The sequence below is a fragment of the Aureobasidium subglaciale genome (genome assembly GCF_000721755.1).
Source record: "Aureobasidium subglaciale EXF-2481 unplaced genomic scaffold scaffold_14, whole genome shotgun sequence".
Lineage (NCBI taxonomy): Eukaryota > Fungi > Ascomycota > Dothideomycetes > Dothideales > Saccotheciaceae > Aureobasidium > Aureobasidium subglaciale.
The window spans coordinates 434,073-451,333 of record NW_013566981.1 but is presented as its reverse complement, the minus strand read 5'-3'; the positions used below and the strand labels follow the sequence as shown (position 1 = coordinate 451,333).

The window sequence follows — 17,261 nt, the reverse complement described above, 5'->3', positions numbered from 1 at the left end:
CAAGAGATGGCATTTCCACATCACAAGACTTTCAAATCTTTACCGGAGCTTTCTCCTCACATCCAAAAGCCACCTAAACTGCCCCTTCTCCATCCCAAAGATCACCCTCAAGCGAAACACTCTACAAAAGCTCCGGCTCCACAACCCCCACTTGGTCCACAATCCTTGCATAAGCCTCCGTTCTCCTATGTCTACCAAAATCAAATGTTTTCTCCCTTCCTTGTCTACATTCCTCCAAGTCGATTTCTGCAACGACGAGTTCGTCATCTTTTGTGGTTGATTCGGCGAGGACATGGCCTTCTGGGTTTATTATTGCAGAGCCGGAGATTAGATTGTAGTGGTTATCGTCTAGACCGCAGCGGGCGGCGGAGATGCTGAAGAGGGAGTTCATGTATGAGTTTGATTGTTGTACTAATTTGCCTGTTTGTTGGTTTCTACGTATCAGTTGTTCATCTCCCAGAACATGATGTTTAGGGGAAGAGGTGGGGTAGAGACACACTTACTGTGGAATAAAGCCTCTTTCTCTGCTTCTTCTTCACTCATTGGTTTTGTGGTTCCCCAGAGGTGTGGACTGTGTGCTACGGTGTTGTAGCCTAGGAGAAGGAGTTCTGCTCCTTGAAGAGCATAAGATCTCCAAACTTCTGGCCAGCGACGATCGTTACAGATCATCATTCCCAACACCGGATCGCCTTTTCCTTGCTCTTCTTTTCTCTCCACTAATCCTGTGGTACCTGAAGATTGCTTTGTAGTGATGCTAGAGGAAGGCAAAAGATTAGGAGCGCGGAAAGCAGGGAAGCCGAGGTTTCCAGGTGTAAAGTAGCGTTTTTCGAGTTGGTTTACAGCTTCTGGATCGCTGAAGGGTTCGACGGTGCCAGGCAGGTGTACTTTGCGGTATTTGTTGATTATTTTGCCTTGGCTTGCGGAAAAGTAGATGCAGGTATTATAGCCTGTGCCATCTTCTGTGCGTTCGGCAAAACCGACGCTGATATCGATACCATACTCGGCAGCTTTTTGGAACAGAGGGGCAGTAGAGGGAGAAGAAAGGAGGTCGTCGTTGTGTTCAAAGTATGTGTCTAGTTCTGATTGAGAGGTAAAGAGGTGGCGGGGGAAGAATGTTGTAAATGTGCATTCGGGGTAGAGGACCAGTTGCACTTTTTGAGAAGCTGCTTGGTCGAGGAGGGAGATTAGACGAAATAGTGTCTCTTGTCTGTCGGCGTCGCGATGAACAGCACCGACTTGTGCAGCTGCTACTTTGAGGATTCGAGGCATGTTTGTGGGTTTTGGAAGACGATGGGATGGAGAAACTCTTGGACGGATGTGAAGATGGATCTTGTAGATGGGCACTTTTTAATGGAAGACGTGGAGTCGCGTCTCTTACTTACTTGTGCCTCGGCCAAGGTGGTATCAACCTCATGTGCCTACCTTGATGTACCTACAATCATTGATAGTGGCCTATTGATAATGGCCGCTCAGATCTTGTCCGCCTTGTAGGCGTGTGAGCTGACAATTCCCTATCGCCCGCTCCGCCTGCCTATCGCGGAAGCTTCGGGCAAGCTGTACAATGCGCCTATCTTTGCGATCGGCTCACGGCAGTCAGTGGAGATACGTTGATTCCGAAAGTCATAGAGAGTCTGCGGAGTACTGAAAAGATCGATGGCATTGCTGCGACACTTGTTGAATTTCCTCTTCTGTGTCACAGGAAGAAGAAGTAAGAAAGAACGTTCGTCTGTGTCGAAAATTGGATTGGAGAAACGCCAAGACCTTATCACGTCTACACATTCGACATGGACTTTGATCTTGTGGTCAAGAATGGTCAGATTGTGAGTAGAAAATATCCAGATGCTAGAGCTTGTGGACGCATCATGTAGATAGGTCTCGAGGGCGAGATTGTTTGCTGTTAATCCACTTGTCCTCCAAGCCTGACACCAGCATCGCCATCATCAAATCGCACAGAAGTCCAAAGCGAGACTTCGAGATGAGCGAACATTTTACTGACCACTGCTTCAGGTCACAGCCAGCGAAATATTACCTCTCGGCCTCGAGATTGGAGTGAAAGGTGGCAAGATCTCTTGCATAGGAACATCTCTCCCAACAACCCCTGCAACAAAAGTCATAGATGCAGAAGGAGCCTACATCACACCCGGCGGCATAGACTCTCACGTTCATCTCGCCCAAGCAAACTCTCCCACCGGTGATGACTGGGAAACTGGATCCCGCAGTGCCATCGCAGGTGGCACAACAACCATCATCGCCTTTGCCAGTCAAGAGCGGCATGAAGAGTCTCTGATGCCTGTACTGCAAGACTACCATGCCAAATCCAGGGCGCAGAGTTATTGCGACTATGGCTTTCACTTCATCTTGACAAATCCTACAAAGCATATTTTGCAAGAGGAATTACCTATCTTGGCAGAGGAAGAAGGGATTACCAGTGTAAAGCTTTACATGACTTACGAGCCTATGAAAGTCAATGATCGAGAGTTACTGGAGATCATGCTGGCGTGCAGGAAACTAGGCATGACGACCATGATCCACGCGGAAAACTCGGATATGATTGCCCTGATCATCGAAGGACTAGAGGCTAATGGCAATACGGAGCCTTTCTTCCATTCTATCGCCAGACCGCGGATTGCAGAGGACGAAGCCTCTTATCGCGCAATCTCACTGGCGGAACTTGTGGACGCACCAATCTTGATTGTGCACATGTCTTCGGAGACGGCAATGGGGCATGTGAGAAAAGCACAGACGAGGCTCTTGCCCGTTCATGCAGAGACTTGTCCTCATTACTTGTTCCTATTGTCGGAGGAGATCAAGGGCAAACCACATGATCATTTCTCTGGTGCCAAGCATGTTTGCTCACCACCATTGAGACACCATGCTGAAGACTTGGAAGCACTTTGGCGAGGTATCGCGAATGGCACATTTACTGTCTTTTCCTCCGATCATGCGCCGTCAAAGTATGATCATCCTGGAGGCAAGAAATTGGGTATTGTCGATGGCATACCTCGTTTCGCCAAGATTCCAAATGGTGTGCCAGGTGTTGAGACGCGTATGTCGTTGTTGTTCAGTCAAACTGAGGCATGTCTTTCGCCAGATGAGGCTCGTCTGGGTCTGCCGAGATTTGTGCAATTGACATCAACCAATGCGGCCAAGATGTATGGCTTGGGTGGAGTCAAGGGAAGCATCGCACCTGGTTATGATGCTGATCTTGTCATTTGGCATCCTGGCAACAAGGGCGAATGTGTAATCAGCCAGAATATGCTACATCATGGGGTTGACTACACACCATTTGAAGGGATGAAAATGCGTAATTGGCCAAGATATACTGTTCTGAGAGGCCAGATCGTATGGGACAAGGACGGAGGAGGTGTGTTGGGAGAAATGAAGTACGGCGAATATCTCAAACGAGGAAAAGGACAAGTGGTCGTCGGGAAGACCGGCGGCAGAGCCCATGGTATGCTGGAGAATGAGAGACGATACTGGATGCAATGATGTTGGGAAATTATGGACGGTAATATCCGATGTTTTCGTAGGGGATTACAGGGCTGGGGATTCCATTTCACTCAGCTCCTTGTACCGCTTGCGTATATCTCTTAGGGTCCGGATGTCCTCGTAGCCTCTAGGCATGGCCGTTTCCCAGTCTGATGCTGTATAGTGCTTGTTACATAGCCATAGTTTTGGATCATTGAGACTTTGCCACTGATAGAACAGAGTCAGCATAGAATCAATAGACAAATATCAGAAGTCAGGTTTTGACTCTGTGCTGTTGACCCGGCATACAAGACGAGTGACTGTACCTACCCATGACCTTAACAAGACACGTTCCATCGAACAGCCAGTGCAATAATGCGCGAGTCCCTCTGAATTGTGGACAGGCCGATAACTCTTCCAAGGAAGATTGTCGCGCGCCCACGCGCCGCGCTTTGCTTTAGTCGAACTGAAGCATAAGTCGTAGATGAAGTTGTTTCTGATACGATACTCATCTCCCTTATGCGCTCGTGCCCAGGCAGCGGATCTCTCGCGCGCTCTCGCTGCGAGAGCGGGATCCTTGGCATGTCTCCTAATTCGTGATTCGCGCCAGACCTGCAGATGCATCTGATATAAATCTGGCTGCTGAGTGCGTAGCTATTCCAGGAACTCTTTTGTGTTCGTCCTGGCTTTGCTTCGCATTTTAATCAACTCGGGATGCTCTTGCAGCTTCCGCGCATAGGCTTGCATGCTGCTGAGAAGCCGCGAAAACATCGGCGTCCTGGTTGGTTGGCTTAAAAGATGCGCTACCCGTAGATCCCGCATTTGAGTTGTGATTCTATTCATGATCGCTGTTCTAGAGAGCTTTGTTGATGATTTTGACAGGGTGTATCCAGTGGGACGTGTATTGCGAGGCATATCAAAAGAATCCTGTGCCGCGTAGACACAAGATGGAACGCCCCAGGCTTGGCAGACGGGCTGTCGCGTGAAAATGGTCTGGCAAGAAGCATGTCTTGTTCATTCATATAGCTTTGTCCCCAGCAAGCTTTGAAGTCTTGGGTCTCTCCTTGCTCAATTGCTCATAACGTGCGCGGATTTCCTTCATTGTTCTAGCATCTTCGTAACCTTCTGGCATGAAATCTTCCCATTTTGCTCGGGTACAACAGCCATTGCAGACGAACTTCTCGCTTACGGGCGTTTTGGATTCCTGGACCCACCTGTGGTTGACAACTTGAGTTAGTACGATGCTTGAAGAGACTATAGGTCATGGTCTGTTCGAACGATACAGGACAACGCTCTGGATTCTGATATGTACAACAATGTGTTGAGGTAAACCCACAAAGTACTTGGCTGACCTTGAGTCGCAGCAACTGTAATCCAGTGAACGTACCAATTTCTTCTTTTGAACCAATTCAAGCAACTCGCACATTGACACTCGATTGGCTCTTTTGCCCGAATAGGACGAAAGTGTTTCCAGGGTAGCATCTCGCGAATCCAAGAAGAAGCGTCTCCTTCCCTGAAACACCAGTTGTTTATCCGCCTCCATTTGATCACTCTGTCGTTATGTTTGTTCAGATGGTGAGAAGCTAGCGCCCTGGCTCTGTTTTTCATGGCGGTCTCAGCGTCAATACTGGCCATGTAAATAGCCATAGATGCTCGGTGCCATTCGTTGTACGATTTGATTAGTTCAGGAGATGCTTTCACCCTGGCATACAATTCCTTGGACATGCCGTGCGCCTCCTTGTATTTGGCATACAGTTCCGGATAAGCTTTCAACTTTTGGTAAAAGCTGGGAACATCCCTGTAGGGGCGATAGGAACGGAAGAGGCGCATATACATAAAATTCCTCATGGATGTCGTGAACGAGCTAAGACGTCCAGTCCCTCGAAAGTGCCGGCACGACGCTGTGGGAAACCTTATTGACACTTGAGAGTGCATTGATGTAAGATGGAAATCGTGTCATTCAAGACTGACTGATGACGGAATGTGTTATCTGGAGGTATTGCGGAGGTCGATCGTCTGGGGTGGTCAGAGACAGAGAAGCATCTGCCATAGTTTCGCATCCTCGCACGCTTGGAAGGCCGCCAAGATGACGTGTTTGGAATCGGGCTTGGCGCGTCTACGCATGCCGACGTCGAGCGTAATGAAGTCTAGATGGCAGGCGAGTATTGAGGAATAGCAAGACCATCATCAACAGCAAGCAGCGCGACCATGTCGGAAGGACTCTTCTTCAACGTCACTACCGGCTATATCGAGGGCGTTGTCCGTGGTTATCGTAACACACTATTGACTGGTCAACAATACAGTAATCTGGCACAATGCGAGACGATCGATGGTATACTCTCCCTCCGTGTCGCTTGGAGTCACAAAGAGCTCTGCTTACCCATGCCACAGATGTGAAGCTTCAACTCGGTCCAGCATATGGAGACTTTCTTGCCGACCTCCCTCCAAACCCTTCAACGAGCACGCTCGCCGACAAGTTACTTGACAAGCTCGTCTCCGAGTTCCGCTACGTTCAGGCCAACGCTACAGGATCCTTGTCCAAGTTCATGGAGTTCTTGACCTACGGGTATATGATCGATAATGTTGCCCTCCTCATCACCGGAACTCTCCACGAAAGAGATACCCGCGAACTCCTCGAACGCTGCCACCCCCTAGGCTGGTTCGAGACCATGCCTGCCCTCTGCGTTGCCACCAACATCGAAGAGTTGTACAACAGCGTCCTCATCGAGACTCCTCTTGCTCCCTACTTCAAGGGCTCCCTGAGCCATCAAGATCTTGACGAACTCAACATCGAAATCATCCGTAACACCCTCTACAAGAACTACCTGGAGGACTTCCACAACTGGGTCAACACCCATTCTGGTGTCGCTGGCAGCCCGACTGCTGAAGTCATGACCGAGATTCTCGAATTCGAGGCAGACCGCAGAAGCATAAACATCACACTCAACTCTTTCGGCACCGATCTTTCAAAGGCCGACAGACAAAAGCTGTACCCTGGCTTTGGAAAGCTGCACCCTGAAGGAACTTTGATGTTGTCAAGAGCAGATGATCCGGAGGCTGTCAGGATAGCTGTTGATGGTGTACATGACTACCGCACTTTCTTCGACCAGACCGGCATGGGTTCTGGCTCGAATGTTGGCAACATGGCTGGTGGTTCGGACGAGGGCAAGAGCTTGGAAGATTTGTTCTATCAAAAGGAGATGGAGTTGTCCAAGCTTGCCTTCACTCGGCAGTTCACCTATTCTGTCGTCTACTCATGGGTCAAGCTGAGGGAGCAGGTATGTTACACTCATCGTCGACCTTACTGGCATGTACTAACAGAAGCGTAGGAAATCCGCAATGTCACTTGGATTTCCGAGTGCATTGCTCAAAACCAGAAGGACAGAATCGGCAACTACATCAGTGTCTTCTAAGCTGATCTGCACAAGCCTCTTCTAATTCTTGTTTCCGACCCTGGCGTTCATACCCATTTGTTAGCGTAAGATTTTGTTCATGTTGATTGTTCTTCTATGGTTTTGCTAGGCACGCTTCTAGACCTCTTGTTGTTTCACGTACAAAATGCATGCAAGATTGACTCAGACTTTCTGCCACATTTCTAATATGAGGTCTGTTCGCTGCTGTAGATTTGGTAAACGCTCATACGACCAGAGCAGGTGCGTCAAGGTAGATTGATAGTCACGGCCTATTTGCCACTGGAGCATTTCATTCTAGTGGTTCGAACAGGTTACAGGATGAAGGTTCCTGCCGCTTCTGTCGCAGCTACCCGCAATCTGATCGTACCCTCGTGCCCGTCCATCGATATCTCCAAAGTCTCACATGCTCTATGTTTCAAAACAAACAAAACCACTGTCATCAACTTCTTCCAGCTCCTTCGAAGTACCAAGATGGGCGACACTTCGATGATGACTCGTACCTCTTTCAGCTCCAAGTTACAGACTCTCGCTTCGAAGGTGTTCGGCACGCTATTCACCAGGCGTCATCTCACGCCAACACTTGTGGAAGGCACGCGTCAGGCTGCAATTCCCTTATCTGAATCCACCTTGTCCAGCGACTCAAGCCGCGCAAAAGATTCAGCCAGCCATCAACAACATCATTCTTCCAGTTCGTCATACCCTCCTCCAATCTTTCATTACTGATCACTTCAGCTATGACAAGCGCATACAGCTTTGCCGACGGCGGTGAAATACCACGAGGAGATCCTAACAGAGACGCCCGACCGGCCAATGTATCAAGACCAGTTGAAGGCTTCACGGGACACTCTCAGCAAGATACACAAGCAAAGGATGCTTCTTCGCAGCTGAATACCCGCGCAACAATTCCCACTAGCGATCTCTCTCAAAAGTTCAAGCCCCGCTTCGAGGACGGATCTGAGATCAAGCTGGAATACATGCCGTCACTCGCTCGCAGGGCTGATCAGGACTTGCTGGCATACCTTCAGAAGCGGAAGATCTCGCTTCATTTCCTCAACGATATCGATAATTTCCTGAAAGGTCATCCGGAACTCTTAAAGGCTTGTCCGAGTTGGTGTCATTCACTCAATGACCTGCCTCCACTGCAAGCTTACTTGTTCTTTGTCAAGGGCTACCTGCGCCCCGCAAGATACGAAGACGGAGTAAGTTCTGAACTACATGCGAGACGACAACTTCCTCTGACAGGCTTCACAGGCTCTGCCAGGTCCAGAGGATGAGCAAATCCCAACTCGCCCAATCTCATTGGAGCACCACTCACATGATCCGGAGCTACACGAACACGTAACTGATATTGGCCAATGCCTCGAACTTCTAGGTGGACTCGATCAGGTCATTTGGCTGCTAACCCAGGCATACCATTCGGGTCAACGACTCGACGAACGACAGATAATTCTTCTGATCATGGCCACTTATGCACAACCAGTCGACGCTCTCAAGTATTACGAGTATTGCTACATGGCCAGCTTCCATCCTGACAGGTATGCAACTCGGTGACAGTCACGTCGAGAGCCAAGCTAACTACTAGTACAGACACGTCCAGGAGCACAGTCCGTATGCGACTCCCGCAATGCGGCCATTGCTAACACATTATAGATGTTCTCAGTCACCTACCCCACATAGAGTCTGTACCAAAGCGCCAGTCGGCTTCGCGACCCGCACCCCAAAGTCAGGCAGCTACAAAGCCTTCGACCAGATTGAAGACCACACGAACAAAGAAGCGTCAACAAAAGCGCAGTTCAAAATATGATCATGACCAAAGACGGAGAGGACCACCCAAGTCTCGGTCCAGACAGCAGCCCATTATCGACCAACCCTATGGCCTCAAGGCATCGGGCGTAGAGTTGATGAAATCCCACCGCCGAACACGCATTGCCATGGCCAGGGCAGCCGACCGCGGCCACGATGCCATCCCGGTTTTGATTGACTGCTTCGCCGAGACAGTGCATCACCGGTCAGCAAAAAGACCAAGTCGAGAGGAGATGATTCGAATGTGTGAAGTTGCCTACGAGGTAATGGAGAGAGAGTACCTCACTGGAGGAGGCAGAGATATTGTGGACCTGGTCATGATGCTGGCACCCCAAGCTCGCTACAGCAACGTTCCATCTCACTTTCATCCTTATGTCAACAAACCAACCGGAGCATACTACGGCGTCCGTTCTAGGTATGTGAGGTCTGCCACTAATCAGTTGAGAGCGCTCTACGATCTGGAGGTGCGCAAAGGTCATGACCCTCTGTTCGTTCGCGAGGTGAAGAAAGCAGAGTATAGGTTGACGGATTTGATCGGCTGGTATGGCAGATTGGATGGCTCGATGAGCAAGGAGGAGTACAACTTTCTTCGCTCCAAGTTCCCACATCGCCGATTCAACGACGATCGGGAGTATGACGAGATCAACCCTGGCCGTTATGATGTTCTACTGTTGTTGGAGAGGTGGCTGTGAGGGGAGAGAAGTCTATGTATGCTAAAGAAAGACTGGAGATGAGATGGACCAAGTTTGACGGAGGATGTGAGAGAGGATGCATGGCTATGGTGATTGTTATGGGAGCATTTCTTAGATGGGAGTTCCTTTGCTGTTATGGGGATAGGCTGATGATGCGATGGGGGATATGAAGGACATTGAGATCATGGTTATAACGATGAGAACGACTAGGTTGTATATTATCGCAAGCTCGAGCAACACGTCGAATAATCTACCTTGATGTGAAATGTGAGGATCAAGACGAGGACGATGATGGGAGTAGAGAAGATTATTGCCAAGACATGGAAGCTCCGCAGCGGAAAGTCGTCGGCAGGGACTTCCGCTGATCTTTCGGCGTCTCAAGAAACTTTTGCGACAAGCAACTTTTTTCCCAAACACAAAAAACAAAACAATCATGGCACGCAGAACAAAGACACTGGCCGAGCAGCTCGCTGAGCTTGACAACCCTGCTCCCAAGGGTATGGAGGATCTTGCGCGGCTCATTTACTCAGCAATCTCTAACAATTACCTGCAGACTTTGATCCGGAAGAGGAGCCGCCACAGGACGACAGCGATGAGGATGTCTCGGATGACGATAATGCCGCCGCCGCAAGAGAACATTACGTCGATGTTGGCAAGAGCAAGTTGCGCAAGCGCGATGTAGTACCCCTCGGACCCAGATACGATGGAGCTCAGATCAGCAGAGATGCGGCTACTGGAGAAGACGAGGATGAGGATGATCCGTTCAGCAAGGGCTTCGACGAGGAAGAGAGTGAGGATGATGTTGATGACGCTGCTGAGCTTTCTGCCTCCGAGGGCGAGGATGAGGATGTCAGTGACGAGGACGAGGACATGGAAGATGGCGACGAGAGCCCCGCTACCGACATGAGCGACGAAGACGATCAAGACTCGGACGAAGACGACAACAGACAAGTCGAGGACAAGACGGAGCTCCGCAAGATGATGGCCGAAGAACAAAAGACCGTAGCAGCCAGCCTCTCCCAAGCCGCAAAGCAAGACGCAGAAAAAGGTCGCGCCGTAAAGGCCCAACGCACAACCTTTGACTCGCTCCTCAACACACGCATCAAGCTTCAAAAGGCTCTCATCGGCACAAACACCCTCACCGGTGTCATCACCACCTCTCCACCTACAAAAGACACCCAAGCCGCCTTCCTCGCCGCCGAAACCGCAGCCTTTACACTCTGGTCAACGCTGAACTCACTCCGCGAAACCCTGGAATCTTCCCGCACAGGCCGTAAACGCAAACACAGCGCATACACCCTAGATACACCAACCTCGGACCTCTATGCTTACATGAAGTCGCAAGAACTTTCCGTGCAACCCACCCGCGCCACAATCCTGGAGAAGTGGAACCAAAAAGCCAGAGGAGCTTCTGCAATCACCACAAAGAACAAATTGAACAACACTTCCTCATCGCAAGGTCTGGTTGACGTTCTGCAGGAGCAGTTACATGGAGATCGATTGATCAAAAGAGCCAGAACACCCCGCTCTTGCGCTCCTCTCCAACTCTCCACCCCTGCCGCTTCCACAGAGCAAGAAAGCAACATCTACGACGACGCAGACTTTTACTCTTTGCTACTCCAATCCCTTCTCTCCCAACGCAGCGCCGACTCCATCGCCGCATCGACCTCATCCACAATCTCTCTAAACTCAAGCTTCCAAATGCGCCGCGAAGCAAAAACGAAGAAAAACATCGATACCAAAGCTAGTAAAGGAAGGAAAATGAGGTTTACGGTGCATGAAAAGTTGGAGAATTTTATGGCCGTGGAGGATAGGAATGTTTGGGAGGAGAGGGCCAAGGATGAGTTGTTTGGGAGTTTGTTTGGGAGGAGGGTTGGGTTGGGTGAGGATGATGAGGATGATGATGGCGAGGATGAGGTGGATGGAGATGGGGAGGGCGCTGAGGAGGCTGGGTTGATGATGTTTAGGAGTTAAGATGGACAGTAGCATGGGAGTATAGCATGGCAATTTTGTAGCGGATTCCATAATGGACGATAGTCAAGTTCATTGTTCAAACCCCTTTGGTTGTTCGATTCCCGTAAAATGTTCCGTGTCTAGACATCTCACCATCTAGGATCAGATCGGTACAGCCCATCTTATCTTCTGGCGAGCCAACAGGGCCTTGCAACCATAAACCCCCACTGATACATGACCCTACCAAAACGCCAATCCAGCTATTCCTTACCAGTGACCAGACAATGTCTATAAACGAACAAGAGAGGACGGCGAGATTTGGACAAAAAAAAATGGACGGCAAAAGAAAAGGAAAAATCCATCGTGATTGTTGGAGCACCCTGACCCTTTTCTACGAGGACATTGATCATTGATATATTATACAAAATGTACTGCCTGTCGACCGCTTTTCGCCATGGCCTCTAGTACTGTGGCCATCGAATTCATCTAGCTCTAGAGGTTTGAGAACGGGGGCACAGTAGGTTATATGTGGCGCTTTACAATGATATGATTTGTGATCGAAATCTTTTGGACACTTTTTAAAGCTTGGCTTCGAGATTTGCCTGCAGATCAAAGGATGGAATGATAGATCATATGGAGGATAACTAGCAAATAAGATAAGAAGTTCTGGAAAGATTATTGTTGTGCTTGTATACAAAAAGTTCAAAGAAGCTAAAACTCCTTTTGTGGTCTATGGGAAAAACAGACGATTGTACACCACCACCCGCTATGCGTTTCGTAAAACAGGATGGACCTCAAGAAACTCCAGGTCCTCTATGGACCATTTGATTTTTTGTACAGATTTGTGGAGAGGGGAAAGTATGAGTACAGAGTAAGGAAATAGTACAAGCTTGGCACCTACACACGGCCGGGCACACCAGTCTGAGCGGCGAGCATGGCGTCAGGACCTCTCTTACCAACGATGGAAGGACGAGGGGCACCAGCAGCAAGTCTTTGTGCGACGAGCTTGGCAGCGCGCTTGGGGAACCAGACACGGCTGCCGAGAGCAATGGTTCCGGTCAGGAGTGCCAAAGCACCTGCTTGATGAGCAGAAGCCAGTGGTGTAGGGACCATGTAGAGCAAAGTCGAGATACCAAGAGCAACCTGAAGCCAGACGAGGTGAACAACACCACGCATACCCTTCTTTGCACCAGGAGTCATCAATGTGCGAACGCGGGGGCTGAAACGTGTGTATGCCCAAAGAGCCATGACAGCGGTGAAGGTAGTGGTAGCCAAGACACGGTGGTCAAGCTGGACAAGAGAAGGGTTCTCAAGAGCATTGCGCCAGACAAGATCTGAGTTGTCGGGCACGTGGCTGTAGAAAGTGTCGAAAAGCTCCTTCTTCGGGGGAGTCAGACCAAGACCCATGTAGGGGAACTCGTTGTAGATGAGACCAGCATCCAGACCAGCGACAAGACCTCCAGACATTGCAGTGATGAAGACCAGGACGAGAAGAGCGCCAACACTGCGACGGAAGAACTTGAGCTCGGGAGCTCTCATCTGTTGAAGAAGCTTGGACGACTCTTCGGGGTTGGCCAGAAGACGGTTCTCACGGAAGATAGCCAGGGCGTTCCAGAACATGGCGAGGTAGCAGATGAAGGCAGTACCCAAGTGAGCAGTGAGACGGTACTGACTGACGCGAGGGTGACTTCCAGGAGCAAACAAGTCATCCTTGAGACCACTTGCAACCATCCACCAACCAATGACACCTTGGAAACCGATCAAACCGCAGATACCGGTAAGCTTGAGAGCCATACCAGCAGAGACCTTGCGACGAGCGATGAAGTATGCGGTGGGTAGCAGGAAGGTGATGCCAATGAAGCGACCCCAAAGTCTGTGAATCCATTCCATCCAGTAGATTTGTTTGAACTCTTCCAACGTCATACGAGGATTGAGAAGCTTGAACTCGGGAGAGGCACGGTAGAGGGCGAACTCGGACTCCCACTTCTCGGCGTCCATGGGAGGGAGGGAACCAGTAACGGGCCGCCATTCGGTGATACTCAGTCTGCGCCACGCTCAGTCAGTTGACAGTCGTAGAGCAGGGACGGGAAAAGACACAAACCCAGATTCGGTCAGCCTGGTAAGACCACCAAAGATGACGATACCAAACACACTCGCGGAACTGGCCAGCAACCAGTATCCCACCTTCTTGTCTGTTGTTTCCGGGAAGGCTCTCTTCTTTGCAGGTGATACTGTCTGTTGACCAAGTGTCTTGCTCAATTCAGATAGCGGAGCGGAAGGTGCCGTTGTGGATTGGTGTCTAGCAGGACCAGCAGATCGGAAGGCATTTAGGAACGGAGTCTTGCGGACAGACTTGTATCCATTCTTGAATCCTGTTTGTGCCTGGTTGTGAACACTCTTGCGACACGCAAACGTTTCAGCAACATTGAACGCTGGCAATGTACGCCGCAACGCTCCAAACACAGCCAATGGTGGGCGCATCTTGAATGGTTGTCGAAACAAGAAGTTCGAAGGAAACGAAGAAGAATGGAATCATGAATTCATTCCAGGTCATGATTCATCCCACGGCCAATGATCGTCTGGCGTGATGCCAAGCACTGACTACCGCCACCTCTTAGTCTAACTACGATCGGCTTGGCTCGTCTCTCCACACCAAGGGTCCTTCCCATCGCGTGGTGGCTTGAGCTTCTTTTTCTGCCAGAAACGCCGACCGCCCCGACCATTCAGGTGTTCGTATGGAACTTCTGACGAATCTTCGACCATTTTCTTACCTATGTCATCCTCGTCTTGACCAACAGAAACTTTTTCCTCGTTGTAAACTTCCATGTCGATCAAATCCTCATATCAAGCATATCCTCCTGCACGCTCGACCTTGTTTAGTCGATAGGTGCACGTGTTCTCCTGCCTAGGACTATCACAGTACACAGTTACCTGTCTGCGCCCGCCGAGCTATCGCGCATGAGGCAGAGTCTTGTGTAGCGTGCATCCGCCTCATCCCTCCCACTCCAAGTCCACATTTCTTTCCAAGTGACCTTGACATCATGGCCGACGATAACTCCTTTTTCGATGCCTCGTCACTCTCCCATTTAAATCAGAATAATCCTTCCAATCAGAGGTCAAACATCCCTCGCCGTTCCCTCTTCAACTCATCGCCTAACCATTTTGTTCCTACACCTTCCACCCCCACTCCCGCCCCCGCTCTTCTCACCTTGAATTCGTCGCGCGCTATCGCCGGCGACTCTTCTCCAAGTCTGGATTCCCCGTCTTCACCAGAGGACCAGGTCCGCGCTACTATCAACCGACGGAGAATACCTCGCGCGGAAAAGGATGTTGATGATCCCAGCAACCCGGTCTCGTCAAGCCGCTATTCCATCAACAGGCAACAAAGCACCACCCTAACCACCCTCAGTCGTTTGTTTGCCGTCCAGTCAGTAGCATCCCCCCCTGACTACCGTCCTCTGTCCGACTGTCAAATCCAAAATGGCATCCCTCAACCACGTATGTCTTATCACCTGAGCCTTATCTCATGACCATTTCCTCATGTATCTTGTATTGACTAGTCTCAGCTATCCGTACCAGTGAAACCGCACCTCTGAATGACCATCTCTATACACGCGGTCTACTAGGAGGTCGACATTCGGATATCACTGTTCACGTCTTTGGCTACCCCTACAAGCTTCACCGCCTCATTCTCGATCGGGCGACTTTCTTCGCGTCAGCCTTGTCTGGACCATGGTTGGAAAGCAAGGCGAGCGAGATTTCACTACATCCCGAAGACATCGACACAAACATCACTCAAGTCTCGTTCGAGCTGGCTCTGAAACGTCTATATGGTGCCACTGTGTCCGAGGAGGAAGATGTTGAAGCAGTGAGCTTGTTTGCTACTGCTTGCTGGTTGGAGATGCCTGATCTCATCGACTCAAGCATAGAGTCCATGCTGCGACAGATGTCAACTGCGACCTTGGCACCTCTAATCAAGCTGGTGACCAGCAACTACTACGGTCGATCTGGAGACAAGATTCTTGCGTCAGCAAAAGCTATGCTATGTCGAGATGGCTGGAAGATGTCAACAAAGTACTGGGACGGCATACCTGGTGATATCGTCCGTGAGATAGTTGGTGGCGATGGCTTCTTCATCAATGGTGAATGGGATAGATGGGTACTAGCCAAGCGTCTCCTGGATCGTCATCTCAAGGTTCTTGCCATCGAAGCTGGACTTGTCGATTCAGTGTCATGGTCCAAGGTGCGGAAAGCGCCTGAAACAGCCAACCTCATGGCTGTCCGTTTTGACTCAGTCTATCGTAAGAACGCCATGGCAGCTGGTGCCGCTCCAGATGGTCTGCAACGGTGGATCAGCCTTTACACACACCCAGACATTGAGCCCTTGTTGGTGCTGCTTGATGAGGGCATACACTACATCCATCTTGACTTTGAACAGCTGCAATATATCCGAAGAGCTCGCGATGTCCTTGGCTTACCTATGATGCCTGACAAGGTCATCTCTAACGCATTGTGGATGCAGATGGAGCTACGTCAAAAAGTACTGAACGCCAAGGATGTTGACATGGAGCTTGGTCTAAGTGAGGGTATCGCAGAGTTGACAAGTCCGCACATGCGAGCAGCATCTTTGACGGAGCCGTCGATTAAAGGCAAGCAGAAAAATGAGGTTGTTGATGAATTTGATGACCTCGAGGACGAAGACATTGCTTCAAACTCCTGGGATGGCAATGGCAAACCCCGCAAATTCTGGATCCCTTCCGCGGACTGCAACATCGTCATGGGTGGAGCGACTGATGCTGCAATGATGACTGCTGCGAACCCACAGGCTAACCGTCTCTCTGCTACCATCCAACCCGAAGATGTGCAGTGGGCTTCAGATTTCGCCGCCAACCCATCAGAAACACGATCAATCCCACAGATCGTTCGGCCTGACTCAGTTGCCGACTCGAACACATCTGAATTACGTCCAGTCAGCTACTCGCACTTCCCGCCATTTAGATTTGCTGTCGAGTTCCCCAGCCCCCGACTGCTCAAGGAGAAGAAGCGTGTATACAGCCGCACAATCTTCTACTGTGGCTCTTGGTGGAATTTATACATTCAGAAAGTCCGAAGGGGTAAGAACCCTCAACTTGGTGTTTATCTTCACCGCGCCAAGGAGCGTGAGACAGAGGAAACACTGGCTGCTGGCGGTCAGACTGTACCCAACACGCGTGTAGACGAACGAATTGGTCATCTTGAAAGGGAAATGATCTTGCGAGCTGATCGCCGAGCCGAAGAGCGCAGGCGTTTGCTCACACGACGACGCAGTGGCGATGTTGCGGATCATGATGGTGCCGATAGCAGTGGCAGCACAGATCCGGACGGAGGTCCTGCTGGTGTAGAGACAACACCAAGAGCTCGTGGGTTAGGTGGATATCGCAAAAGCAGTGAGTTGGACGTGCTGTCAAACTTCCCGACCAAACCTGCATACTACGACGAGCAAGATTCCGACTTCGAAGACGAAGACCCAGAGATCGCAAAACTCACACGTAGTGTACGTGTTCCTACATTGCCGCCCTATGTCGACAGCCGTCCGACCATTAAGGCGTACTTCAAAATATACTCACCCAGTAAGGGAGGTCGTATGTTGAGCGTCTACGAAAGCGCACCAGACACTTTCAACTTCAGTCAGAGTTGGGGATGGAAGAGCAGCACATTGATGCTTGATGATGGAATGCTCGGTGATGAGATCAATCTCGAAGCAGAGATACCGGTGCGAGATGCGAACAAGTTACGATTTATGATTGTTATTGGCAATGTGTAACTGTTGGCAGCGAGGGTGTTGGTGGATTCTGGCGGGCAAGCAAGCATTTTTTCGTTCTTTATCCTTTTTTTACTTTCGCATGCTACCTCTTCAAATGTGGACGTTCGCTAGGCACGGCTTCTGCATACA

At 50.1% G+C, this 17,261-nt stretch overlaps 8 protein-coding genes across 8 annotated transcripts; 5 read left to right on the top strand and 3 right to left on the bottom strand.

Moving 5' to 3' along the window:
* Window positions 1–121: 121 nt before the first annotated feature.
* AUEXF2481DRAFT_66792 (uncharacterized protein) lies at window positions 122–1,269 on the bottom strand (the record flags this gene model as incomplete). Its single annotated transcript, XM_013487174.1, has 2 exons — window positions 122–453; window positions 573–1,269. 2 exons carry the CDS (start codon window positions 1,267–1,269, stop codon window positions 122–124), a joined length of 1,029 nt encoding a protein of 342 aa, XP_013342628.1.
* Window positions 1,270–1,784: 515 nt separating this feature from the next.
* On the top strand, window positions 1,785–3,489 carry AUEXF2481DRAFT_30693 (uncharacterized protein; the record flags this gene model as incomplete). Its single annotated transcript, XM_013487080.1, has 2 exons — window positions 1,785–1,820; window positions 2,008–3,489. 2 exons carry the CDS (start codon window positions 1,785–1,787, stop codon window positions 3,487–3,489), a joined length of 1,518 nt encoding a protein of 505 aa, XP_013342534.1.
* Window positions 3,490–4,407: 918 nt separating this feature from the next.
* Window positions 4,408–5,600, bottom strand: AUEXF2481DRAFT_294251 (uncharacterized protein). The gene has a single exon (XM_013487259.1). The coding sequence runs from the start codon at window positions 5,401–5,403 to the stop codon at window positions 4,723–4,725; it is 681 nt and encodes a 226-aa protein (XP_013342713.1). The 5' UTR covers window positions 5,404–5,600; the 3' UTR covers window positions 4,408–4,722.
* AUEXF2481DRAFT_41330 (uncharacterized protein) lies at window positions 5,528–7,321 on the top strand. The gene is made up of 3 exons (XM_013487130.1): window positions 5,528–5,800; window positions 5,860–6,746; window positions 6,798–7,321. The coding sequence occupies exons 1-3, from the start codon at window positions 5,677–5,679 to the stop codon at window positions 6,879–6,881; spliced, it is 1,095 nt and encodes a 364-aa protein (XP_013342584.1). The 5' UTR covers window positions 5,528–5,676; the 3' UTR covers window positions 6,882–7,321.
* On the top strand, window positions 7,041–8,607 carry AUEXF2481DRAFT_294266 (uncharacterized protein). Its single transcript, XM_013487258.1, has 3 exons — window positions 7,041–7,569; window positions 7,614–8,080; window positions 8,133–8,607. Exons 1-3 carry the CDS (start codon window positions 7,200–7,202, stop codon window positions 8,430–8,432), a joined length of 1,137 nt encoding a protein of 378 aa, XP_013342712.1. The 5' UTR covers window positions 7,041–7,199; the 3' UTR covers window positions 8,433–8,607.
* Window positions 8,608–9,766: 1,159 nt separating this feature from the next.
* AUEXF2481DRAFT_80931 (uncharacterized protein) lies at window positions 9,767–11,363 on the top strand. Its single transcript, XM_013487204.1, has 2 exons — window positions 9,767–9,873; window positions 9,930–11,363. Exons 1-2 carry the CDS (start codon window positions 9,810–9,812, stop codon window positions 11,348–11,350), a joined length of 1,485 nt encoding a protein of 494 aa, XP_013342658.1. The 5' UTR covers window positions 9,767–9,809; the 3' UTR covers window positions 11,351–11,363.
* A 550-nt stretch (window positions 11,364–11,913) lies between these two features.
* On the bottom strand, window positions 11,914–13,850 carry AUEXF2481DRAFT_98900 (uncharacterized protein). The gene is made up of 2 exons (XM_013487257.1): window positions 13,431–13,850; window positions 11,914–13,373 (listed from the first exon to the last, which is right to left on the bottom strand). The coding sequence occupies exons 1-2, from the start codon at window positions 13,808–13,810 to the stop codon at window positions 12,227–12,229; spliced, it is 1,527 nt and encodes a 508-aa protein (XP_013342711.1). The 5' UTR covers window positions 13,811–13,850; the 3' UTR covers window positions 11,914–12,226.
* Window positions 13,851–14,090: 240 nt separating this feature from the next.
* On the top strand, window positions 14,091–17,132 carry AUEXF2481DRAFT_98895 (uncharacterized protein; the record flags this gene model as incomplete). Its single annotated transcript, XM_013487256.1, has 2 exons — window positions 14,091–14,827; window positions 14,890–17,132. The coding sequence occupies exons 1-2, from the start codon at window positions 14,371–14,373 to the stop codon at window positions 17,130–17,132; spliced, it is 2,700 nt and encodes an 899-aa protein (XP_013342710.1). The 5' UTR covers window positions 14,091–14,370.
* Between the last annotated feature and the right edge of the window lie 129 nt (window positions 17,133–17,261).

What these genes read in the sequence shown, in the direction of transcription:
- AUEXF2481DRAFT_41330 (XM_013487130.1), top strand. Translation starts at nt 5,677, where the DNA reads ATGTCGGAAGGACTCTTCTTCAACGTCACTACCGGCTATATCGAGGGC. An exon ending in ACAATGCGAGACGATCGATG is followed by an intron (nt 5,801 to 5,859) that starts GTATACTCTCCC and finishes CCCATGCCACAG; the next exon opens with ATGTGAAGCTTCAACTCGGT. An exon ending in GGGTCAAGCTGAGGGAGCAG is followed by an intron (nt 6,747 to 6,797) that starts GTATGTTACACT and finishes ACAGAAGCGTAG; the next exon opens with GAAATCCGCAATGTCACTTG.
- AUEXF2481DRAFT_98900 (XM_013487257.1), bottom strand. Translation starts at nt 13,810, where the DNA reads ATGCGCCCACCATTGGCTGTGTTTGGAGCGTTGCGGCGTACATTGCCA. An exon ending in ACCAGGCTGACCGAATCTGG is followed by an intron (nt 13,374 to 13,430) that starts GTTTGTGTCTTT and finishes AGCGTGGCGCAG; the next exon opens with ACTGAGTATCACCGAATGGC.
- AUEXF2481DRAFT_294266 (XM_013487258.1), top strand. Translation starts at nt 7,200, where the DNA reads ATGAAGGTTCCTGCCGCTTCTGTCGCAGCTACCCGCAATCTGATCGTA. An exon ending in TCAACAACATCATTCTTCCA is followed by an intron (nt 7,570 to 7,613) that starts GTTCGTCATACC and finishes TGATCACTTCAG; the next exon opens with CTATGACAAGCGCATACAGC. An exon ending in CCGCAAGATACGAAGACGGA is followed by an intron (nt 8,081 to 8,132) that starts GTAAGTTCTGAA and finishes CAGGCTTCACAG; the next exon opens with GCTCTGCCAGGTCCAGAGGA.
- AUEXF2481DRAFT_294251 (XM_013487259.1), bottom strand. Translation starts at nt 5,403, where the DNA reads ATGCACTCTCAAGTGTCAATAAGGTTTCCCACAGCGTCGTGCCGGCAC.
- AUEXF2481DRAFT_80931 (XM_013487204.1), top strand. Translation starts at nt 9,810, where the DNA reads ATGGCACGCAGAACAAAGACACTGGCCGAGCAGCTCGCTGAGCTTGAC. An exon ending in TGACAACCCTGCTCCCAAGG is followed by an intron (nt 9,874 to 9,929) that starts GTATGGAGGATC and finishes AATTACCTGCAG; the next exon opens with ACTTTGATCCGGAAGAGGAG.